General features: G+C 46.0%; 1 protein-coding gene across 1 annotated transcript in view; it reads left to right on the top strand.

Annotated features, from left to right (window-relative positions):
* The first annotated feature begins 6,826 nt into the window (after nt 1-6,826).
* The window catches only part of LOC120840366, a 111,502-nt gene continuing 91,824 nt past the window's right edge, over nt 6,827-26,504 (top strand). The window contains exon 1 of the mRNA XM_040210861.1: nt 6,827-7,561. Coding sequence (XP_040066795.1) covers nt 6,854-7,561 — 708 coding nt within the window. The 5' untranslated portion in view covers nt 6,827-6,853. The remainder of the gene's footprint in view (nt 7,562-26,504) is intronic.

The raw sequence follows: 26,504 nt of genomic DNA, 5'->3' as shown, positions 1-26,504 counted from the left end.
TTGAATTGGCTAGCGGCAAGTAGCACTACTTTTGGCGGCATTTCGCATTTGCTAAATTTTTCTTTTTGTTGTCGTGTGAGCAGTGATTGTGTGTTCTGTTTTCGTGTTGTGCGTGAGAAAGGTGGTGTACTGTGAGGCCGTTGTGGCTTATCTGCATACGCTAAAAGACTCCATCAGCGGAACATTTTGTTTGATGCAGCATGCCTCCCAAAAAGCGCTACTGCTCCTATTTAGAACCCGGCGCGTCGTCAACAAAGGTGCCGCGCCAAACAACGTGGAGTCAGCGAGAGAGGAAATCTGCTTCAGGGGTAGGTTGCAGTCTTCTAAATCAACCTCAACCGCATGTAAGCAATGGCGAGCGACGGACCGAGCAACGGGCTGGGCATGCGGTTTGCCTCGGCACAGGGGCGGATTCAAAACTTCAAAACACAAAATTTTTTTTTGTGTGTGTATGTGGGGGGAATTTAAAGTAAGATAGGCTGTGTCTACGGTGCCTTCTGACGGCACTCCAATCGCGCCTACAAGTGCCGTCCGAAAGAGAGTCGGACGGCGCGTGTATCACTGGGGAGCTCGTTAACACACCCCCCCGCCTGCGTTCACGCCGCTTGGCGGCGATTGTGCGGCTGCTAATTACAAAACTATTGACCCATTTGGCCCCGTCGTACACGCCGCTTCGCGGCGTCCAGCCGGCAAACCAAGCCCCGCTGTACCCCATGGACCTCCGGAAACGAAGTCCCATACCATTTCGTTCAGCAAAATTTCGACGACTACATTATTTTATCCTGTGTTAATCGTAAAAAAAATTAATGTAAATATTGCCAAATGCGTAGGCAGAATAAAATGTTCGAGAAAATAAAAAAAAAAAAAAGTGAGCCTGCACTGGGGATCGAACCCTGGATTGCTTGGTTATGAGACAGACATCTTACCACTAAGCTGCACTACGCTTCGAAAAACTCGGTTTGAGATATCGTTTTCTACGAGAGTTTCGGACGGCACTTGAACGCTCTGCAAGAGTGCCGTCGGACGGTACTCTAGACACTATGAGTAAGATAAACAGGACTCCGGTTGCGCTTTTTGTTTTAGCCGCTGCAGAACCACACTGCGCCAACGGCCCCTGAATGTGCGCCGCTGCATCGACTTATTGGCTCCAAGCCGTGCTTAGAAACCGACGCTGCGGACATCAGTCTCGGTTGAAGCGACGGAGTGGTTCCCCAAGTTCAGAGTACAAGTGTGCCTGCTAGGGCGCGACCTACCCTATTTTGAATCCTCGTCCTTGAGTACCGAGCCTTCTACCACGTGGCAGGCCGGTAGTCGGTTTTATTTCGGGGGGGGGGGGGGGGGGGGGGCGGGGGCGGCCGCCCCCGTCACCCAACTTGGATCCGCCCCTGCCTCGACAAGCTACGGTCCGGCGACAGCGCGTCGTCGTCGCCTCTCTTGGTCTCTCTTCGTCGCTCACCCAGACATATCGCTCACATGCGGTTTATGCTCCCTCCGTGTGGGCGTTTCTTATTGGAGTGCGTTAGCACTATGCGGGGTCATTTCCCGAAATTGTGTGTGTCCGTCTAGGACTCTAGGTGAAGCCTCTTGCGGTTAACCCTGGCTCAGGCATGTAATTCCATAGAATCATGGGGTCCGGGTGATCCAAGGGTTTCGCGCACGCAAGGAATCATGGAATACAGGGTTAGTTTCTGGGGAAGGGTTAGAAGGCAAGGGGAGAGGAAAAAATCAAACTAGAAAGTGCCTGTGCACAGGGTATCACAAAAGAAAATTTACAGGGTTTTTTTACCGCAAAAATAAACTAGGCATCGCTGAACGCTCATTCTCCACCAAAAGGTAGTGCTAGAGGTGACAACTAGATCCCAAAGTTTCAGCCCAATTCGACGCCTTATTCAAAAGTTATGCGTGACACTCTGAAAATTTCAATGGGAAAATGGCGACCGACAAAGTTTTCGAATACATGGGGCTCTATGGCACCAGAAACCGAAAACGGGCAAAAATAAACTCCATTTCCCATTGAAATTTTCTGAAAATCACTTATAACTTTTGATTAATTTATCGGATCGGACTGAAACTTTGGCATCTGGTTGTGACCTCTAGCGCTACCTCTGGGCAAAGAATGAGCATTCGGCGATGCCTAGTTTATTTTTGAGGTAAAAAAAAACCTGTCAATTTTCTCTTGTGACACCCTGTACTTCCGAGTGAAGCCGGAGGCGTAGCTGAAAGAGCGCCAAGTGGAGAAAGGGTATCCTTGGAGAAGGGTATTCTTAGCGCATGTGCAGTGCAAGGGCGGAACGAGTGCTCATGCGTTTTAAACGCATTTGAAAAGAGATCCTCCAAATTTTGCTTGAAGCGTAAACCCAACTTTTTGGCCCGCATAAGGAAACTACGGATCACCGATTGCTAAAACTCTGCTAGAATGTAACCTTAGTGATCCGAGCAAGATGCCAAAGTTTCAGAGCATAGCGTCGATGAATTCAAGTTATTTATTTATTTGCGACGCCTACCAAAAGCCTAGGACGGTACAGCATCAAGCCAGAAAAGGTAAATCTAAAACACAACCTGATTACAATATACTATTTGTCACAAGGTCAATACTTCTTTTGAACAATTATAAGCAATTTCCTGAAGATCTCAATGAGGAAATGGGGTCGTGTCCCGATAGCGTCTCCTATTCATTTCCATGTACTCGCGAGCTCCGTCTGCCGCCATTTTTTCGTTAAAAATGTTCTATGGTTACTCATAACTTTTTAATTCAATCATGCTACGTTCCCAAACCTTGGCATCTTGCTTCAACCGCTAGGTTACATTCTGGCAGTTTCAGCATTGGACGATCCATAGTTTTTTTGTGCAAACCAAAAAGCAGGGCTTACTTTTCTCAATTGGACCCTGTAGAGTGCCTCCATGTTGCTGGCTGCGCCTCTCCCAGAGTTGAGCCATCTTTGTCGTGTGCTAGGTGCGTTGGCGTCTTTACGAGCAATTGACAAGGTTATTGGGTGTGATACTTGTGAAGACGGTAGCACAATGTTAAAGGGGTAGTGAAACGAAATTTTAGCGCCGATCTTGTTGCATAAATATGGGCTAGGGACAGGCACCACCTCGGAAATATAAATATTGCGCTGTAAAACACAGGAGAACTAATTTTAAACATAATTAAACGATTTCAAATTCTCATCTGGTGGATGGGGGGAAGTTCTCGTGACATCACTTGTGCCAAAATAGCAGCGCCGTTCTGCGGCAATACGGCGTGCCGGCAGAATTCGCCTAGGCCTGAACACATTTGCAAAGCCTTGGCGGAGAAAGCCAAAGCGTAGTTGGCCACAGTGAGCTCGTTCTCGTTGCGGCTCTTTGCACGACACGGCCCGAGCATGCTTCTGGCACGGCCGGTATTAGTTGCTGCGAGTCGCGAGCTGCAAGCCGACGATAAAAAGGATATGTTTGAACTACGAGGGTGTCAGCAAGAGCCACGCAAATGCCAAATACCTGTTCATACTCGGAGCGGACACGCGCGTTTGATCGAAGTGCTGGATTCGCTCTGTTAGACCGCGTTTCGGTAAGCGCTTCTGGAACGATCTTTTACGATTGCAACTCGATACTGACATGACACTCGGCAAAGAAAGGTTAGACCGACATCGCGTAGCTCCCACGAACTGCTATAGCTCGACACTGACGTAGCGTCGAGTCAGAATAAAAATGGCATACTAATAACAGAGTGTACATACCGAGTTGCCAAGGTAATCCGTATGGCTTTTATTTGAGTTCTATATCACACAAAACAAGGAGATAGAATCAATGAGAGTCCCTTTTCGACGACAGCGTTCGTCACCGCTGTCTCGGAAAACAAGGAGATCGAGATGACAAGGGGAAAATATTGACCTCTGAAATTTAGTTCAGGGATCAAACTACTCATCCGGTAAGGGTCCACAAGGGTCGCGCGGGCATATTCCATTCAGCAGGCCAGCCGGTCATGGACAGACGGTCTTGGCCAAGGACCGCCGGAGCCGAGCTCGCTCGGTCGGCAGAATCGTGGCTGTTGTAGCTCTTCTCGTGTGTTTGTGGATCCTGCGTTCTTGATCGTCGTGGTCTGTTTTAAGTACTGCTTCCTTTTTTCTTGCTGGTTGAAGTCGGGACGCACGAGAAGAGCACGAAGAAAAATAAATGTCCGTTGGTGGCCGATACCAAGTAACTGAGCGACGCTGTCGGCCTTGTTGATTTGATCGTAAAAAGTGCGTAAGACAGCTTCGGAGCTGTCGTAGGATTCTGTCGAAACCTGCGCAAAGGTTACGACAATTTCGTTTCGAGAGCACGGGGTTTCTCTCAAATTTGTCGTACGCACTTTTTTCGTCGTGAATTCGCTTTGAGAATCCGGCCTCAGAGCTGGTTTTGTCAGTGCTGCCGTGGTTGCCGACTTGCCGTGGTCCCGTGGTGCAGCGTGCATGCAGCCCTTGCACATCTCAAACGGCCACGTTGTCACAGGTCGTAAATCGTCGACGCGCCACCAAGTGGCAACGCTCGTAACCACAACATTCACGCCGTAGCCTTTCCCGTCTGGCACAAGTGACGTCACGAATGCGCCCAATATCCCAAGACGCATCGCGCTCTCCGATGGCCGATTTTTGAGCGCGCGCCCATTCGGGCCCATTAGGGTGAAAAATATAGCCATCCGTTCACAATACAAACGCGCGATTATGATTTATGAATATCATTGATCATATTGAACCTATTTCTGACCATAATAGGTGTATTTCAAGTTTCGCTTCAGTATCCCTTTAAGAAAGTGTAACACTAGCTTCCCATCAAGTATCTGCTTGTTTAACAATTTAAGATCGCATTCTAGACTGCATGTAACATAGACTTGTTGGCGACAGCCCGATTGACGGTTGCTTGCATTTGATTATGATCGAGGATTGCTTGTATGAAGAAACATGTTCTTATATAGTTGTGCCACGTAGTCCTTGTTGTACTTCTCTTTCAAGCGATACTGCCCAGTATCTTAATCGACCGCTCCCTTATAGCCTCATACGCACTGTTTTGCATACACCCAATATGCTGAGTGGGAGAGGATATGGCGGCCCCATGAGCAGATGACAGAAGACGGTGGCACTTGCCCCGCCAAACAATGTTTCCGCTCTTGCAGGCACAGCTAACAATATTGAGGTACTCTAGATTGAAAGACTTTTTAGCGACCAAAAACAAAACATTTCATTGAATGACACTTTAGCCAACAGCGGCATTCAAATTAGTGAACAGATCTATTCTTTGGTAGCCTACCTTGCCGAACTCTTGGCAGTAAACCCTAGGGCTTTGTATGGAAGCCTGGGTTGCTGCCGGCTGCAAACGGCCTATTCTCTAAAACGTTGTTTGCGAAAATTATACTTAATCGTTAAAGTGCAATTCGCTCATATAATATGGACCCGTTTCGCTGCTGAATATGCACTCATTGTTAAACTGTCTTTTGCTTCATATTTTTTCAGTGGAGTCCGGAGATAGAGGCCCAAGAAGATGCTGCCGAGAACAATGCTAGCCAAGAGCATGATCCAAGTCTGCAAACGGAGAGTACTACCTCTGACAGTCAGCTCCCTGGGCATGTGGAAGACATAAGCTTGTCAACTGAACAGGGTGCTCAGGAGGAATGTGATCTTGGCAGGTGTCCAGACATTTCTGACCCCGATGGGGATCTTTCAGAATTCATTAAGGTGAACTCTGAAACAACACTGCCTCACCAATCTGCCACTGTGCTACAGGCCATGCTACTCATCCTAACATTTGTTGCAGCTGCTGGCCTTCCATGGACTCAGGTTGATGGTTTGTTAAAGCTCATGAATGCAGTGTTAGGCCAAGAGGTGTTTCCTTCCACAAAGTATGGTTTCAGAAAGCTCTGGGAGCTTCAGCAGTCAAAGAGAGTGGAAGTCCATACTTACTGCCCAACATGTCATTTCTTGACAACAAGCTGTGGAATTGAGCATCAGCGCTGTGCCATCTGCGAAAAAGTACTGACTTTGGCACAGCTATTGAAGAAAGGAAGCTTTTTTGTAACGACGGACCTGAAGCAGCAACTCCTGCACTTGCTGAAACACACTGGGGAGCTGGTAGGCAAGAACCTAAAGCAACTTGCTTCTTCGCCTCATCAAGGACTATACCGGGATATCACAGATGGTGCGCTCTACAGGAAATGCCGCAGTGAAAATAAGATGACATGGAGTGACTTGACTGTAACTGTAAACAGTGACGGATCACCAGTTTTCAGGTCAAGTAAAGGGTCCTTGTGGCCAATACAAGTTTCATTGAATGAGTTACCTATCCCACATCGTTGGAAGAACATTCTAGTGGCCGCTGTGTGGTTCGCCAAAGAACATCCACCTGCTCACTTATACTTGAAGACCTTTGTGGAAAAGTTCAATGCGATTGGCACGCTGACATGGACTTCTGCTGGACAAATTGTGCAGTCGACGGTCAGTGTCCTGTGCTGCTGCGTTGACTCACCTGCACGGGCTGCTTTGCTTAATGCAAAACAGTACAACGGCTACTATGGGTGTTCGTGGTGTTTTCAGAGAGGGAAACTTGTTGACGGTGAGACTTCTTGCAGCCATACTACAAAGTGTTAGCTTGTTCATTTTTACATGAAACATAAGGCCAAAGCAATTGTTTGGTCTTAATTTTGTCCTCGATGAAGGCAACTTTATGGCTTTTAATTTAGCTGCCTGTCAAAGAAACATAATTCTCGTAGAACCTTGTCAGGCTGTAACCGCAGCTTTTTGCCCAGGCTTTCACCTTTTATAGTAAAGTCAAGAGGAAAAACTTATTGTCATGCTTCTGCTTTTCAGGGACAGTGAAATACACTTTCGAAGGCCCAGACATGGTAGAGAGATCCCACAGCACGGTGATCAGTGCAATGACTATTGCGGCTGCAAGGGGACGTCCTGTTGACGGCATAAAGGGACCATCAGCCTGTGCTAAGCTGCGCTCACTGGACATGGTGTGGGGTTTCCCCCCAGATTATTTGCATTGTGTTCTGGAAGGCGTAGTTTCACAACTGATGGATCTTTGGTTGTGTTCAACTGGACAGCGGTGGTATATTGGAAACAGGCTCAAAGAGCTCGATGAGCAAATCGTAAAGATTCACCCTCCAATCTCTTTCACAAGGCTTCCCAGACCACTTTCAGAACGATCATTTTGGAAAGCCACTGAATGGAAATACTGGCTTCTGTATTATGGAGTGCCGACCCTCCAAAATCTTCTTCCGCAAAGATACCTAACACATTTTTCTCTTCTTTCTCAAAGTGTGTTTATGCTGTTGAAGACGACTATTCAAGAGTGCGAGATTATCCTCGCTGAAAGATTACTCAAGCAGTTTGTAGAAGAAGTTGCTACACTGTATGGTGAAAATCACCTAACATTTAACATTCACCAGCTTGTTCACCTCGCTAAATCAGTGCGAATGACCGGACCGTTGTGGGTCACTTCTACATTTCCTTTCGAAGGGGGCAATGGTGAAATTTTAAAGCTTGTTTCTGCAGCCAAAGGTGTGCCTCAGCAAATAGCCGAACGCTACATCATGCGAGAGGTACTAAAGTCACTAACACGGATAGTGAAACTTCCACTTTTCTTGAAACGCCAGCAAGAATTAATTTTGGGTAAACGAGGAGAGCAGCACCAATCGCGTGTGTTGGGTGCACCTTTGCCACGCCCTGTGCTCGAAAATTGCATAAAGGTGCTAATAGAAGACACAGTAGGTCATGTAGCATTAGTTAGTGAGTACCTGAGGGCCCGGCTTAATGGAATCATTGTGCACAGTGCCCAGTACCGAAGGCCAGACAAGACTTGCTCTGAGTACCTTGAAGCCAGTGACGGCAAGCTTTGTAGAGTACTCAGAGTGTTTGCAGTGGAGGCTAGTGTCCTGTTGCTGTGCCAGGAATTGATTTGTGGAGAGAGTTTAATGCCTTTTTTGTGTGAAATTGAGCATCCCCCTACCAATGTTGGTCTGTGCTTGCTTCGTGAAGAAGACATTGCTTCACCGTGTGTGTTGGTGGAGCGAACCAGTAGGTTTTTTCTTGCAAAAATTCCAAATCTTTATGAAAAAGATTAATGAGGTATGCCCAGCACTTTTATGGTTAAGCTATACTTCGTTTCAGCTTCGGTCCGAGCGCGGCCGATGTTATGAGCCGAAGGACCAATCAAAAAGCGCAGCGTCATGGCATGCTCTTTGCGCTTAATAGGACTAGCCGGCGGAGGAGCACGCACAGAGACGGCGAATACCGGCTGGTCCTATCAACTGCAGGGAGCACGCCATGACGCTGTGCCTCTTTCGCTGTTTTATTGGCCCTTCGGCTCGGAACATTGGCCGCGCTCGGATCGAAGCTGAGACAAAGTATAGTTACAAAAGAATACATTCAATGAATATGTTGCTCATAAGGCTCAAGATTAAAGAAAAGCTTAGTTCACATCCTGTAACATTCAATGTAAAATACCAAAAGTACACCCACCCAAAATTTGGAGGTAATTCTGAACTGGAAGATGGCTGCTGTGGAAAGGTTACAGGCCATTTTTTCAAGTATTTCAAAAGTACTTGCTGGGTTCCTATTTTTCACACGTTTGAAAGTCCATAAGCATGTGACTGGTATTTTACAGTAGGATAAAAGATCAATATTGTGCACTGATATGTTGGCAAAAACAGATTCTTGCATTGTTTATGAAAACTATGGCTTGGTTATAAAATCAGTTAAAATATGCTTTTCCGAATTAAAAAAAAAATTAGCCTCGAAATTTTGATAGAAAAGTTTAAACTTTTCCATCAATATTTTGAGGCTAATTCACACAAATATTTGCAAGAAAACTTATGCAATCTCTTAATTTTTGGTTCTTAATTCCCCTTGGCTTATCTATTGAGAATATGTTTTTCAAGTAATAAACTTGATATATGAATTCAAACTCCTTGTCTTCAGTGGCTAAACAGCTTAGTCCTATGAGGTGGAGTTCTGATGCATGAGCTTTAAAAGGGCTGTGCAACCATTTTCTCACTTGCTAAATATTGTGCTGAAATCATCTTTGAGGCTCATAATGAGTAAAAAATGTGCTACTTCTCTATCCGCATACTAGCAGTAGCTCTAAAAATTAAAGTAAAATTATCCGTTTTCAACCCCTCAACTCGCACGCTGATCAAGCGGTCACATTTTCTGGTGCCACACTTTTATGCCTCTAATGTTCGTCATAGCCACGGACTTGGGTATGCAATGTAGAGGACGGGTGCTCTTCCTAGACATTGTTAAACTTCGGCAATTTCCGTCGTTGCAGTGAATGAACACGAGCACTAACCTAATTCTGTACACAGCCTTTCATTGTTCTCGAGTCCAAGCCGTGCGATGATGCCCTGTTCGTGCCCAATCCACGAGCAGCGTTTGGCTGGCGTGCTCTGGGGATGATTCCTAAAGTTTTTGCAAAGGCTATAGCTTATCTGATGGGTAAACGAGGTACCCCCCCTGTGGCCGTGGACTATGTCATCAAGTTCTGCTAAAGTGAGAAGAGATATGCCACTTTTATTTTTGAGATTACACAGCAACAATGGAAGTTGTGGGTCGGTGCCTTACGTACGGGTACAGTAAAACCTCGTTAATTCGGATCTCATGGGACCGGCAAAAATGTCCGAATTATCCGAAAGTCGAAACATTGAAAGGGCAAAGAGAACAGCGCGAAAACGTTTCCCTGTGACATACCTTTATTTTGAGAAGAAATCTGTTATTACCGCCTGCTTTCTGGACAATACTTGGGCGGAGACGGCGACTTTCCTTAGCGTGGTCGAGTGCTCCACCGCACTCGCACTGTCGGAGCTACGCATCCCGTGGACCGACAAGATAGCACAGCAAGGCCTCTTCTAGTTTCGGGTGCACCACCTTCCAAGGCCGCTTTCTTTTCGCGTTGAACTTCTCGCTCTCGATATCTGCCTCAATTTTCACGTACGTGGCCAAACTGCTTCTCTTGACGTAACTTTCCGTCACTTGTCGAGAGGCACCGTCCTTCAAGGCCCTCAGTGTTTTTACTTTCGTCGCTAAATTCTTAGCCTAGTACAGCGGCAACGGAAAACGAGTAGCACAACTGTCCAATAATCGGAGTGCCAAAATCGCGACACCCGGCGCTATTGTTCCCGAGCGCGCCGATAGCGAGAGTGCGAGTCGCGTTGCATTTTTCAACGCGGGGGTGGCCGGCGAAAAATTGAGGGATAAGATAGCTGTTAAAATGGCGGGCTTTAGGATCCCCGCGTTGAGGCACAAAACGTGACTGTCACTCGCTATCGGCACGCTCGGGAACAATAGCCCCACGTGTCAGGATTTTGCCATTCCGGTCGTCGCTCACTTGTGCTACCCTTTTTCCGTTGCAGCTATGCGTCTGCCGCTTCCATGCCAGGAGAGTAACGCGCTGAAGCACAGCAATACAGAGCAAAACTGGTGCGAAACACGGAGAACCGGAAGAGTGAAGAGCCATGGGATAACCGGAAAAATCACGTGTGCACCTCGGATGGATAGCGATTATACCCTTTGGAACGGACGGTAGCTAGGGCCAGATGCCGAATTTGTCCGAATTAACCGCACTGTGCACCGTTCCTTCCGAATTAATGAGCGTTTGCTGCCATTGACTAATACATACGTTTGACGGGACCGGATCGGCAGTTCAAATTATCTGAATTTCCGAATTAGTGGGGGCTGAATTAACAAGGTTTTACTGTACATGTTACACTGTCAGTGCACGATCGCGCGAATTCGTACATATTCAAACTGAATCAATTGCAACGCCCCTTCAATTAAGCACCTTACAAAATAAAATGTTGTATTTGAGCTCTATACATCCTATTAATTTTACAAAAAACATGTTTTCATTCAACTCCAGACATATATCCTTAATGTATGTCACCAGAGGCACCCTGGTGTGCATATCAGGTGAGTTTAGTGTGCCCTGGTGTGCACAGTAGACTGGTCTGTTGTGGTGTAGTGTGTACATCATGCCGTTCTAGTGTGCTGTGGTGTGCACATCAGACCAGCCTAGTGTGTTTTGATGTGCACATCAGACCACACTAGGATGGTGTGACGGTCACATCAAACCAGCCTGACGTGTTCTGGGGGGCACACCAGAATACATTAGTCTGGTTTGATGTGCGCACCAGACCACATCAGGCCGGCCTGATGTGCGCACCAGACCACATCAGGCCGGCCTGATGTGCGCACCAGAACACGACAGACCGGCCTGATGTTAACGCCAGAAAACACTAGGACACACCAAACCGGTCTGGTGGATTTTTCAATAGGGCAGCCTGCCTCCATAGCGTTGTCCGCCATATTACTATGATGGCTAGAGATAATATAACTCTAACAAAAAGGTGGCCGACCATGGCCGCATTCTTGTCCATAGGCGGACCTGGCCAAACGCGATCGAGCAAATAGACACAGAGATAGATCAGTGGGTCTAGTACACAGTACCGCGGGCATTCCCACTTGGCAGAATTGTAACGCGCTGACGATAAAGCTGGCACCACCTAGTGACGACGATCGTAATCACTGTACCCTTGGCCACCGGCAAATATCTCGAGATGTGTCGTGCCAACTCGATGGCTGATTTTGAAGTGCTTGCCAGAATCTGTCGGTTGAAACACAAAATATAGCCACCTGCTGAAAATACAAGCGTGTGATTATCGTTTACGGATATCATGGATAATATTTCGCTCATTTCGAAGTGTTCTGGGAATATTACAAGCTTTGATTCTGTACCCCCTCAATGTCTTTCTTGGGACTTTTAACAAAAAAAAAATATAAGGAAAGGAGAATCTAATAATTGGCTTTTACTAGATTGTTACGTCGTCACGGGCACTATTTGTACTATTATGAGCGCAAGTTGGAGCCTCAGCTTGCGCCTCTTTTGCCATTCTTGTTTTTCAGTTCTGATGTTCGGCTCGATATTTAATTAAACCTAAACCTAAAAGTCAATCACCTCTGCTTTGTTGCCGGTAGGGTTCGCGCTGACTGTGAACTCCGGCCACTACTTGTTTCCCATCAGGGTACCCCATCAACTGGCCGCCCTGCCAGCCCCTTTTGGATGTCTCCTGTTGCCAAGGAGCCGCCTGATCATTAAACCACCGAACCTCCAACATCCTTGCCTCACCGTCAAAAAATTACTAAAGGCAGGCCGGTCTACTTGTGGCTAAGCTGTGTCCAGAGTTGATCTGCCAGCTGTTGGTGCTGTCCTCTTGAGGTGCCTACAGTTGTCATTCGTATATCATCAAGTGAGCAGACAATTTCAGGAATCCACCATAGACCTAATGGCGCGCTCACACAGTCAGTCCCACACCAAAAGGGTGATTGCCTCCCACGTTTGAGGACGAGTCCAAATGCATGTAGACAAAAATCAATCTGGGATCTGATGTGGTAGCCAAATAACAGTTAAGAAGAACACTTCCTATCTTTTTCTGAGGTTCTGCAGCAGTGGAACTTCACAACAGTGGGGAAGTGCCCGGAAGCCTGGTTCCAAGACTGTGAGGTTGAACCTCATAAATTCCCCCTTGTCTCCACATACCGCATACTTGGATAACCCGATGAAGTGTGGGTGATACAAGGTGGTACGGGGGTGATGTACATGACCATTGTAAAAACTGTGTGAAAACAATACAATTAAACTGGGTCCGTTGTCAAACACAAGTGTCCATGGCTGTCCAAATCAATCAAAGATGTTGCACTGGGCTTCCACTGTGGTCTCTGCCGATGCTTCTATCCTCTTTGTGTCCGAGTGGACCGCGATCAGTATTATGTAGCCCCCCAGCAGTACGGTATAATATAAGCCATGTTCAGCGTTGCTTGGTATCCAATCAGCTGACCCAAACCTGCACAAAGGGCATTTAAGAGGACTGGGCACATGTTTCGCACCTTGGCACATGGTCTTAAATCTCTTTGTCAACACCGGGGTACCAGAAGATAGTGCGTGCCAAGCCTTTCATGACTGACCTGCCTGGATAGGTGTCATGGAGCGTAAGTATAATTAAGATTTTATTGGTCATAAGCATAGCCTCCTGTATCCTGATAACGCCTGCTCAATTGCCAGTTGCCAGCTGTAACCACGACGGTACGTCGCTTTCCTATAGAAGGCAGAAAATGTGAATGAAACAAAGCCTCTCTTGGTTCGTTCTTGTATTCTTGGTGCTGTTTTTGGCATTTTTCGTAGTGCCTGTGGGAAAGAACTTGCCAAGGCGGTCATTTTACGAGACCCCAAGCAACACCCGATATCATGGAAGGTTACTAAAGCTTATTGTGAGGAAAGACTGCGTCCCAAATTGGACCTCTTATATACTTAATAGAGTGCGGTAGGCACCTTTTTGTGACGTAAGTAAAGGAAGGCCTGTCTGGTCCTCCTTAGTGCATTCTGCTCATGCTCCACTCAAAGCCCAGCTTGGCTCAGGAGTCTCTGGTGTCAAAGCTGGATGAGCCCATGTACCCTTCCAGGTCCTGTTTTGGTGCTGCTTGACCTGCTCTCAGTGTTTATTTACGCACATCTTTCCCGCACTGCTCGAGGTGTATAGTGACGGGCACCTGATAACAGGCACAGTGCGTCATTATGAAACATGAGCCCCGGCATAGCTAACACTTTCAACAGTGCTTACGTGACTTCGTAGCGGTTGTTACCCCTGAGGACCCTGGCCGTTGCAATTCCTCTTCACCTTCTGAACTTTAAAGCAGAACCAATTATGCAGCAAATCCAAAATATACACTACCTTTCAGCATTTTAGTACCGCTTTTTGGCATCATTGTCGTTGTTGCAAATGCTTTGTTTGTTTGTAGTTGAGATGGTGATATCACAACACCTTCCTTGTCACTCATGGTGCTTGCAGTAACTTCGCAGAACACGAAAACATTCGAACTGAATACAACTCACACCGCAGTGGAATGACCATAATATGCGGTTGCCACTTCTGCTTGCGTCGGCCAGCTCACCACAATGCGACATCGGGACGGGTCATGTCACAGTGTCATAGGACGCCAGCTACAATTGATGTGGGAACCATCATACAATGCCTGTTTTTGTCGTGTAGGTGTTTTACATCTACTTTGCCAACTGATGCAGTGAAAAGAGTTTTTGTTGAAGGCTACCGAGTTGGCAGGTTAGAAACGCCTAAGCATTCAGCTAATTGGTGATTTCACTTGGCTATTCGTTTCAGTGTAATGTCTAATTTCGATTCTGTTCGTCCATAATCTATTTATTGGCTGGCTTGTTCGAAAAAAACTCAGTCGGTCTGCATAAGGAAGCCTCAAGAAAAAGCTCTGCTAAAGCAGCAGTAGCCTTGACGATTTTTCTTGAGACCGAGATAAGGATACCAAGTTTCATTTTGAGCAAGCCAGCACACTGCAGAGGAGGAATGACTCAGATTTAGCATGGAGTTATATTTTTCACATGAGCACATTTCATTTGTAGTTGAAAAAGAGGTGTCACTTATCTAGAAAGGCAAGTAAAACGAAAACATTTTTAGGTATTTCGGTTAAGAAAGCTGTGCACACTTACACTCAGCTTTCAGTATTTTGGGCACATTTTTCTTTGTAGCTTTGAGTTTATCTATGATAACTATTAGTTCACTTGTAGCATGTAAAATACATTGGTTTTGACTGACAACCGCGCTTCGGCATCTATCATATGTCTGAGCTGAGCCTTTATTTTTTTTCAGTTGAAGTGTATCTCTCGCTTGGATTGATCAGTATCTACTTCATGTACTGAATGCCTTTTTACAGAGTTGCGTTGCCACAGGAGACCTGTGCGCTTGTGAATGTTTGGTGAGTGGTGTCACCAATCACCATGAGCCCCGAGCCCAGCGTGGGTTCAGACCCCCTGCATGCCTGGCTGTGCTAGGTGTCCCCGTGTCTGGTGAAACTGGGTCCTGTCAGTGGAGCCAAGCCCGGGCTAGGTTTCCTTCAAAGGCCCCCCAGGTTAGGCAACACGCCACCCCAGCCGGTGCTACGCACAAACAGGCGTCCTGCGTTGGCTCGCCCAGGACGATCGGTCAGTCGCTTTGCTTCACCTCTCCTTTTTTCTGACGTTCTTCTCCATCCCTCTTTTCATTCTCTCATCTTTCTGGTGTAACAGAATTCTTTGAAAGTGAAGAGGAAATATATATCACATTTGTGCTGAAAACCACCAGGGTGTGACATGACGACACCAAATACTTTACTATAAAAATATCTCACCCCATGGGAATCCCATGGCCTTGGCACGAACAGGCTTTGCGTGGTTGGAAGGACTGGATGTGCAGCAGCCTCAGGTTTTTGCCTTTGAACAGGCCAATCTCACCAGCCAGTTTCGTTAAGCCGCCGCTGCCGCAATGCATCAAAGGAACTTTAGTGTTCCTGCATGTGTGAAAACCCCCCTGGAGCTTTGCATGGGACGAGACGACACGAGCCGTCTCGTGCACTGCCTCCTGTTAACTAAAGTTATCGCGGCATAACGCTTGCGTAGAATGCTTAGTGAGATCCGTCTATTGGGACGAATGATGGCAACAATAGATGATTGTTGCCATCTATGGTTAAAGACACCTGCAGCACTAGTCGAGACAGCTGCGTCTACTGTCTCGGCATACCCGGTATCTCGGTGTGCCCACGGCAGCCCTCTTCCTTGGTGCGGCATGACTGCTGTACTGTGTGGACGGTGTGATCCTCATGCATTCTCTCAGATGCGTTCTGTTAGACTCTTAGAAGAGCAACATTTGGCACTGTGGGTGCGCTGGCGTAAATCAAAGGCGACAAATGTATTTTTCCTGGTAAAGTATTTGGTGACACTGTCAACTGGCATGCTTGCAGCCAGGAGCAATGGCCGTGGTAAGGTGACTCGCATCCCAATTGGCACACGATGTCTCTGTCACATTTCCATGACTGCGTTGGATGTGCTCGCAAGAATGGGACATTTACAATAAGAATATTTCTATTAATTCAAGATAGATATTAAACATAATTTTAATGAATCTGTATATGCTTGTAGTTTAACCTCATTATCATTGCAAGGTCAGAAGGTTATTTGACAACACATTTTATTGGTGTATTTTTCTGTTTTTGTAATTTATGGTTCCAGGTGCATCAACAAAAGACATAGGCACAGTTGCATGTTATAACTCCAAAAGTTGGGGTCTATAGAGCATGAACTAAGTGTATTTTTGGATGGTGATCATACCAGAAATAGCATGTTGCTATTTCAGCGGTTGCTGCTCGTGAACTCAAGAGACTGTAGCTATTGGGACTTCAAGATGTAACGAGACAAGGTGTCAACAAGGTGTAAGGTTGGGAGAGTTGGTTGATGGTCATAATGAATGGATTAAAACAGCGCAAAAACGTCGAAGGACGCGTAAAAGGAAACACACAGATGTAACGAGATTTCAGCCGCTCGTCGGACCATGGCCTTGCGGTTGAATGCATCCTCAATCCTTTTGCGGTGCTGGCTTGTTGGTTTAGATTGTGAAACTTCCAAAATTCTGTTTCCCTTGTGATACGGAAATGTTGAAAACAATTTTTCGTGTGAAGCCAGCCTAAAACATCTCTGTTTGCTATATTGTTCCAGGTTTGTAACCCTGTTTTTTATATAGTGATTTAGAACCGCTGTGGGCAATACCGGAGCTCAACGCCGAGCACAGGACTTCTTGTGGCAAGCTCCAGCAAAAAGATGCAAAAGAGGGTTAGCAGACAAGGCCCATCATGTAATCAATGCCACCAACCCAACAACCCACTAGACCACGTATTGAATGCAATAAATCAGTTATCGTCATTAACCTGTCTCGACCACGACATGCCGGCAGCGGTGGGATCCAGTGCATCCCATCAAAGGAACAAAGGCTATGTAAATATGATAGGAGTCGAGTGAACATTGCAGTCTGCACTTCTGCTATTTGTATTGCAGCCACCAACAGCTTGTCAGCTACTCTTAAATAGACCGTTTTGAAAAGCGAGCACCATCTACACTATGTTCACCTTGCCGGACGAATCAGCCACCTCCCCTTATCACCCAGTGATGTGATTGCTGCGCCATTTGTGCCAAACTGCGCCAAAGTGCTTATTCTGCTACACTCGCTACATTTGAGAAAATGTGAGGAATTTGCGACAACATTGCACAATAACTTAATTAAATTAAATAATACTGAAAATATAACAGCTGCAGGCTTCGCTACCGGGGTGAATCGCTAGTGAAGGCTCGTAGCGGGTTTTCAGGACTTTTGATAATAGCCTCAAGTAACGTACTATTCAATTTGATTTCACGCCAAGCACTGACAGTACTCAGAAGTTTCGCAAGAAGTCTCGTGTTCGTGTTCTGTTCTGGTGGGTTAGTTAGCTTTGTTGAGTGCGCTTCTGACTGCATACTGGTATAATGCAGTGAAGCAACAATTGCAAACTAAGCGTCGCAATGTTACGTGTCTTGCTTTGCCGCAGCGCACCCTCGTACTGAAGGGAAAGGTACGCCTCCTGAACGAGATGGGGTGCAAGAACTCTTGTAGGTTTATTTTTTATACGTTTTTTTTTTTTTTGCCTGAATTAAGAATTGCATTTTTGTTATAACTCCCCTTAGAACTTGACGGATACATAAATCTAGGTCCTCTAAATGATTATATTTTAGCCTTTTTTTCAGTGGAATTTCGTACCTAAAATAACCATCCACGGCAGTTTGCGCTGTTCTTCATCCATCGTCCTCTTGTTACCGTATCTGGTGCTTCCACAAGCTCGTGTTTGTTCTCCTAATATTTGCCATCCCTCCTAGCATTTGCAGAGATATAAATAAAAATGAAGTGTGCGGTTATGCTCCAAAAGCTCTTTTTGCTTCTCCAAAAGGAACTTTTTGCTGCTCCAATAGTTGCTCTAAAATGGCTATGACCAATCACATCACTGCTCTTATCACCTGACCCAACCCTTTGGCGTGGATATGGCTGGGAGCGTGATGACTGGCAAAAGAGAGGAAAAGACTGGTATAACGAGGACGTAGCTTCCACCATATTCTCAGCTTAGAGGTGAACGGAGTATGGTAGCTGCAGCACCAAATATCGAAGTCTGCCATTCTTTGGACACACACTGTGGCCGATGTTGCTTGATGTTACAGAGGAAATCGCCTCAACCCAATTAACCTTATTCGAAATTGCTTGGTAGTCTGACAGCACTGAGAGCGTCACTATTTTAATGTTCGCAAGCGTTGTCGGTACCGAAGCACAGTGGAGGGCAGTGTGCAATGGCGCGGCAGCTCTGTTGTCCATCTTCTGACCATGGAACGTGAACGAACAGTTTAAACAACCTACCGCAACTGTCTGGTGAAACTTTCGGAGGCCTGTGCACACGCTGGCAACACCTCGCAGTGTGTAAGCTTTCACAGCAAAGGCGTAGGACTTGCTCCACTGCTTCAACGAGGTTGTTGCCAGCGTGCACAGGCCTCCTAGAGCTTCATGAGACAGTTGCGGTAGGTTGTTTAAACTGTTTGGCCACATTTCATGGCCAGAAGGCGGAAAACAGCTGCTGCGCTACCGTACACTGGTCATATGGCTCTCCCTGATGCCTCCACCGTGCTTTGGTACCGACGATACTTGCCAACATTAAATTGGCGACGCTCTCAGTGTTGTCAGATCACCAAACAATTTTTCATAAGGTCTGTTTAGTCTATTTGACTAGTTGCCATACTTTCTTCTAAACATGGTATATATCGAAAGTTTTTGGTGCAGTGATTCGTGGCAGGGTGGGTTCAAAAGTAACCGGAATGAATATCTGAAAGGGGGCTGTGTGTAGTACCAGCTTCCGCCGGTAGGAGCGCTTTGTCGGGGGTGGGTTTTTCTCTGACACACATGGAAGGAGGCGCAGAGGTGAGGTGGATGCTGCCGGGCCTCACCTATGCGGACGATATTGTACTGACGCCGGAGACGGTGGAGGACCTGCAGCGTCTAATTTGTAAATGTGAGACGGAGGCGGCTACGTTGGGCCTTCGTTTCAACGCCAAAAAGTCGGCAGTCCTTCAATTAGCCGGGTCCGATGAGGCTAAATTAAACAGTCTGGTGCTGAACGGCGAGCGAGCACAGGTACAGGAGTCGTACAAATACCTGGGAGTTGTAGTGGCCAACAAGCCGGAGTACTTGTCCGATCATTACACCCACCTCCGACAGGCAGCCGTGCGAGGTACGAATGTACTCCGAATACGTAATCTTTGGAGTTGCAATCGTTTTCTGGTGACTCGCGAACTCTGGAAGGCGGTTGTGGTGCCTGGACTAACCTTCGCCAACGCGGTTCTTTGTGTCCCTGGCACAGTGCGGGAAGTAATGGAACGTTGTCAACGAGAGGTCGGGAGGCAGGCTCTGGGCTGTCACGGAATGGTGGCCACCGAAGCGGTCCAGAGAGATCTTGGGTGGTCGTCGTTTGAGGCCAGGGAGGCGACCAGCAAGATAACCTACGACAGTCGTCTCCGTCTCATGGACCGCGGCCGGTGGGCCAAGAGACTCTTCGTCTGCACATATCTCACGGGAATGCAGACTGGCTGGAGGAAGCGGCTGTATCAGTTAGAGAAGAAATACGGCTTCTTTTCAACCCCTGTAACTATTACATCAGACAGGAAGTGGGAAATGGAGATTCGAAACACGGTGAGAGAGGAGGAGGCAGCTCGGTGGGCAGAAACGGCGAAGTCCAAGTCGACGCTATATATGTACAGTCGATATAAGCACAACATTTCGGCAGAGACTAGACTATACGACAACAGCCTGGGCAGCCGGCTCCTCTTTGAGTCACGCGCAGGAGGGCTGCGAACGCAGATGTATCGCCGTCGCTTCGACCAGACGGTGGAATCTGCAGCATGCCGTGTGTGTAGTCAGGCGGATGAGACAATTGAACACCTTGTGCTGTCGTGCACCGGTCTGCAACCAGTTCAACCGGCGGAGTGTGGACAGGCAACCCGGGAGCTCGCACTGGCAGAGGCACTCGGCTTTGGGTCTGCTTCCAGCTCAGTGGCAGACTCTGCGGGTGGGACTAACGGCAACAACAACACCGACGCTACACCGAGAACCAACGGAGGGTGGCGTGAGCAGGTGGAAGCCACGAAGCGAAGATTAGAGAACTGGTGGATGCTAGTTCACCAACGGGGATAACCGAATTCCCACTGGCTAGGTTCCAAACTCTACGGGACCGCCCGATTCAAAAGGGAACAGCCGCAAACCATCATCATCATCATCATCATCATCGGAGCGAGTTTTCAGACTGGCATCGCCTGCTATAAATAGTTTTCCCAAGCACTTCAAAATCATTTTTTTGCAATGTCTGATTTGAAGGAACAACATGCGGCTGGGAAATATTGCTTTAGGTAAAACTGTGCCGGCAACTCTTGTGATGCTTTAGAAAGCTTACAAAGAAGATGCTAATAAGAAATCGCAACTCTATGAGTGGTTTTCTCGCTTTAAGACTGGTGAATTATTGATCGATGGCCAACTTCGTTCTGGGCGACCCTCAACTGAGGAAAACACAGAAATATTTGAGCATTGTTCACTCCTAGATTTTTTCTCTAGGTGAATCTGTTAATGAGGTGTTTTACTAGGAAATTTTGCGAAACTTGCGAAACTCAGTAAGACGGAAATGCTCCAATAAGAGGGAAAGGGGGAATGATAGTTTCATCGCAACAATGACCCTGCAGACACTGTCCTCTCAGTGCAGCAATTTTTGATCAAAAATGGCCATGACACCGCTTCTCCACCTCCCGTATTCTCAGGACCTCGCCCCGTGTGACTTTTTTCTGTTAACCCATATAAAAAAGTCTTGAAAGGAAATCCTGTTATAAATGTGGAACGTCCTTCAAGTAAGGCATTGCGAAAATTGAGGAATGATTTTGAAGCGCTTGGGGAAAAAAATTACAACATGCCGCTAGATCCTGAGAAGACGACGGCGGTCGGCAAACTGACTTGGGAAGCGTGCCGCACATTACTGCAAGATGTGGATCCTGGTACTACGAATGCCTGGCCTCCTGAAATTTATTCCGGTTATTTTTGGATATTCCTCATACTTTTTTTTTGTTGTTCAAATTTTGGTTCTATGACCCAGTATCTTGCTTGGTGTAAATCATATCCCTTTTTGTGTTATACGTATTTTCAGGTATTTTTTTAAATTGGTGAAATGACTGTGATGTTGCATAGATTGATGATTTAATATGTTTGTAATGCATATATAACATTGTTTTTTTTTGTTAAATGTTCCCTGTTTTCATGTAGGTTTTCTGGTTAGTTTCATATTCAAAACTGCCAATAAGAAAGCTGCAAGGTTGTTCCTGGCTTCCGAAAGTATCATTACTATAATTATCATAATTTCAAAGTCCAGTGCTGGAAAAATACAGCTTTTTTTAGATTTCCATTTCCACAGTGCTTCAAAAGTACCTACAAGGTTGTTTTAAAAGTTTGATTTACTTTTTAGAGGAAAATATTTTCAATATAAAATTGTACTATCAGCTTTGAAAAATAAAAGAATACAAAACATTTCCACCTGAACACTTTGTCTTCATTATAGCCACTTTATATATATATATATATATATACATACATATATATATATATATATATATATATATATATATATATATATATATATGTATGTACATATACGGTATAGTTTTCCTTGTAATTCGCTAATGGTTTGAGATTAACCTTTGATATCAAGTTTCCCCATACTTGGAACGTGCCAACCTTTTTTGTCAACAGAAAACTGAAAGAGATAAAATAATTTGATATGGGTGTATATGTTCTCCGAATGCAGCAGAAGAACAAAAAAGAAACCTCGGCTATGCTAGTTGTTTTTGTTTCTTTTACAAGTACTTCAATCTTTTATTTTTTTATTTTTTTCACAAGTATAATTTAGGGGATTTTAAAGTGGATCCTTTAGAAGGACTCATCAGTCACTCCATCAACACGGGAAAGCATCCCGCCAGCGCTTTCCCGCTACAATTGTCACCTATTCTCAAGCGCTAAATTTAAGTGAAGAACGAATTAATTAAACAACACAAGACTAAGAATTGTTACCTTTAGCCGATTACTGACTAGGAATGCAGATAATGTTGTAATTTTTGCTGTTATTACAGGCGCGAAACGAGCATGGGGCAACACGGCTTTAGTAAGCTTATCGCTGCGTGAATCTGAAACCGAAACTTGATTGGGACCATGCCGTGCTGTGTTACTTTAGCCGATTACTTTCATATTATGTTGACCCTCGAAGCGCGAGATTAAGAGAGGTTGCCAATTTAAATACACAGAGCACCTATATACTAATAACACTTGCAGACACTATTTGTATTTATCTAGTAAACAGCGGGAGTTACTTGCCTAATCCTTGTCAGAAGATGGTAGGGCATATATACGATTAGGGTCGGTGGGGTGGTTAGAGCAGAGAGTCGCGGAGGTGTTGTGTTGCAGTTGCTTGCGCCTTGTTGTACTGTTGATATGAATGTGCCTGTACCAGTGTACGGTGTCGTGGTTGGTGTGTGTTGCCACGTGAGTTGTTGTGCCTGCAGTACGCAGTTCGGCTGTAGGAGTCGGTGAATGAGCTTTTTTTTTTAGTACCATCTAGCGGTTGCTACCACACTTCCTAGATGGCGCAAGCTGCCGCCTGATTCAATAAGCCAAGTGTTGTGCAGTCCTGTAGCTATTGATTACAAACAGCTGGCATGCGGTACACTGGGCTCCCTACGTGCCTCTCAGCTTGATAACAATCGTAATAGTTGTGCCACTCGGCCACCTAAATGATTGTTCTGTGTCGAAGAGCTGCGAAATGAAGGCAACAATGGATAACCACGTCGGTTGAGGTAGGCACAAACAATAATAGATTGGGAAAAAAGAAAGATAGCGGGGTGTTGGTGCCAGTTGCGGGGCGTTGATGTGAGATGAACGCCTCTCGTCGGCGTCGACGAAGGTGCCCAGAGATTTATCGCCGCATACGACAAGCATGCGTTGTCTTCAATAAAGTCAGCATGTCCATTCCTTGCGTTACGGCTTCTTTTTTGAGCGTTCTCTGTCGGCGGTAAAAATACAGTCAATCTAGCGGGCTGCCGTTGGGTGGGGTGCAATCGCGTCGATTCTAGCAAACACGCTGCTGTCCTTCCGGCTAATAGGTACGGTACCGGTGTCTAAGGACGGATGTTTAGAGTGTCTGATGGCGCTTGGAAGACGTCGAATAGGCTTAGGCGCCCTATTCTCCCACTCGGCCGAAAATCCGTGCTATTCGCTAGGCCTTAACACGAAATCCGAGCCTCGCTAACCTTCCGCCATGTTGTTTTGGGGGGTAGTCAAATTTGACTACCTGCTTTTTGACTACATTTGGAGTCGTCATTTTTACCCTAGGGGTTGTTATATTTGGGACAACTTTTTACCACCCCAAAGGTGGTAAAAGGTTTTTTAGAGTGCATAATCTACTTCCGTGGAACCTGCTGGAAAAACGTGCTTGTCATCAGAAGCCTACTGTTTGTGGGTTGTGCCAAAAGACCTATCCACTGCGGCACCGTTTCCTACGGTGCCGTTACGAATCAGCATATCTACATCTACTATCACTGCGACCTCAGCGCCACCGAGAAGAAGAGTGCCTGCTTCCGTCAACTTTGTCAGTGGGCCTGGCAGCAACTGTTTCGTCAACATGCCTAAGTTTTTCTTCGTTTTCTTTAAGGTTAGTAAATTTGAATATCTTGAATTCAATGGAGCAATGAATTGTGTTGTTTTCTGCTGTCGGGACCCAAGGCATGCTTTGAGCTGTATCTTGAAGGTACAGACCTGTACGAAATTGCCTGTGCATCTATTTCTACATATGTCGGCAGTGTTAGATTCAGGGGGCTCTTACTCCTTGGTGGCGATATTGAGTCTAACACTGGACCAATGACCAAATAACAGGAAGCTCTTCGAATCAAAGTTCTTGATATTTTAACGACACTTCAGGCAGGCCAAAATAACATCCTTCAGGAAGTTAGAGGCTTAAAATAAAACAAAGGGGCTCCGATGAATCAGTAAATCTGCTCACTATACGGGTCAACCAGTTAGACCTTTTCGCTACCAAATTTACCGGCGTTAACAGCATGGTGAGTTCGGCTCACTTGAAGAAGTCTGCCACCACTGAGATAGCTCAGCTAAGTACAGGCTGTGATGACGCTGAGAGCAGAGCGCGCCGAGCTAACTTTCGTTTCTTTGGCTTCCGCGATACTGAGAGAGAGATGGGTGCAATCCGAAAAGGCTGTCCTTGATGTATGCCTCGGAAGATTAGGTTTACAACTTCCCGCGTCATGTATCGATAGAACTCATCGCCTTGGCCAGTTCAATCAGCAAAGTGTCGCCCAATTTTTGTTAAAATGGCTTCTTAAAAATATAAAGATGTGATGCTTTCAAATGCCTATAAATTCAAGGGCACCAGCTTCTCAGTAAACGAATATTTTATCCCCTCGGTGAGTATCGCTCGGCGTAAACTGCTCCAGTTTTTGAGGACAGGGGGACAACCTTCTAAACGGCGGTTTTACAAGTTCCTAACTGGGAACAAAGCTATATCTATGTACCTGCCTGTGGCTCTGTTATTGAATTGAACTCCCGGGAGCCAGAGCACACTTCATTTGAACATAATACCGGAGCTTCCAACTTTCGTTTAACTTCTCTACCACACTTTAATTTGTCTCCACATAATGCCTATAATCCCAATCAAACTCCGCAATAACAAGAAGTGAGGGGTGGAAGCTGTGATGGGCATCACGTCTACTAGTATTATTCCTGTTATTTTTACTAACATTAGAAGCGTCATGAAAAAGAATGATGACTTATCTTCTATCATTAATTCTTCTAACGCTGACGTTGTTGTTCTTACTGAGACCAGGGGCGGATCCAAAACTCGATTTTGGGGGGGAGGGGGGCGGTGTAGGGAAGGTGCACGGGTGTGCACTGAAAAGCGAGCAGGGACGGTGTAGGAAAGGTTTAAAATTCTGCAAATGACCAAAATTGAATCAGAATAACCGCCTATGGAGATAGAAAAAAAAAGGCGGAAGTCGTGCAATTCGCGATTGCAGTGTGTGACCTTCGCACTGTAGACGAGCTCAATCCTCTTCGCTTTTTCTTTTCTTGAGGAAAGAAGTTATTTCCCGCCATTCTGCAAATTATCATAGAGCTGCTGTTCTGGTAGTTCTCCCTGCCCTGAATGAAAAGCGAGATTCGTAGAAGAATTAACATAGCTACACGTGCTGGCATATCAATAGAATCCAAATATAGATTCTAGTGGTTAACTATGCATATTTTGTGTTCGGTACGAACGGGTTCATTTAACTACACGATTTAACAGCAATTTTCAGGACCCTCTCCCGGTGATTCTTTATAGCTGATTTAACTCAATGAATGCATCATTTAATTCAATCGAGTGTGCACCTATCGGTGCAACGTCGGTGGAATTTTTGTTAATTTGCTCACGTTGGTGAGCTAAGCAAAAATTGATGTTTAGTTGATTTAATTTAATTATTGAAGACGACATCGCCGGACGAATTTTTTCTCCAAAAATCGCTGCACGTCGTTCAGCACCACTGGTGAATGGCATGTTTTATTTTAAAGTTACCGGGAAGGAACGCCGTATATAGTCCACACAGGTACAGGTACCGAAGTAGGGTTTATTTTTTACATGACGCTACTGCTATGTAGCAGTGCATTATAGGGTGGAATTCACACGGAGGCAGTAGGCTTCTGTACTCAGAAAACAAACTAAGATAATCACAGCCGTTAATATATCCAGAAATGTCAATTCACCATGAAACAACATGCGAAGGCAGGAACTACCAGTTCTGTTTACAAAACAAAGTCAAGCCTTCGTCGTCCACTGCTCCTGCTTCAGAAACGATCGATCACGCTTTCGTTCTTAATTGTGATGTCTGTGTGGATGTTCAACAAGGACAGGCCTGTCAAACAAGTCTCGCCGATCTCTGAACGCAGCCATGTTTTTAGTGAACGGAGCGTTGAAAACGACCGCTCTGCGCTGGCGACGCTCACGGGAAGCGTGGCTGGAAGCTACAATAATGTCTTGACGGATGGATGAACTTCATGGTCGCACATGCCGAGTGCGCCGATTGTAGTAGAAGTTGTAGTCGAATTGTGGTCCAAATGCCCATAGAGCACACACAGAAAATTTATGTGGGGTCCTAGAGGTCTTTTATGGGGCACCCATGGGGTTGTGTGGGTGTCCTAAAATCTACGTGGGGTCAGGCCTGTGGGCCTATGGGACATGTGGGTTACTGTGTGGGGTCCTTTGGGTAATCCACAAAGCCTTTAAGGGCTCCTTTAGGTAACCCACACAGCCTATTGGGGCTCTTTTGGGTAACCCACAAGCATGTGGGGGTTCTTTAGGTAACCCACAGTGTCCGTGGGGATATAACCAAGGCTTTTATGGGGAATGTAACAAATTCTGTGGGTTGCTGTAAGTTCCCCGCAGCCTGTGGGGATAGAGCCTAGGATCCTGTGGTACAAGTACGACATTGTGCGGGCTGCTGTAGGGATGCCTCACGCGAGT

Source organism: Ixodes scapularis, unplaced genomic scaffold, assembly GCF_016920785.2.
Source record: "Ixodes scapularis isolate PalLabHiFi unplaced genomic scaffold, ASM1692078v2 PGA_scaffold12__126_contigs__length_90152505, whole genome shotgun sequence".
Classification (NCBI taxonomy): Eukaryota; Metazoa; Arthropoda; class Arachnida; order Ixodida; family Ixodidae; genus Ixodes; species Ixodes scapularis.
The sequence above is the reverse complement of the archived record's forward strand: the minus strand, read 5'-3'. Positions and strand labels throughout refer to the sequence as shown.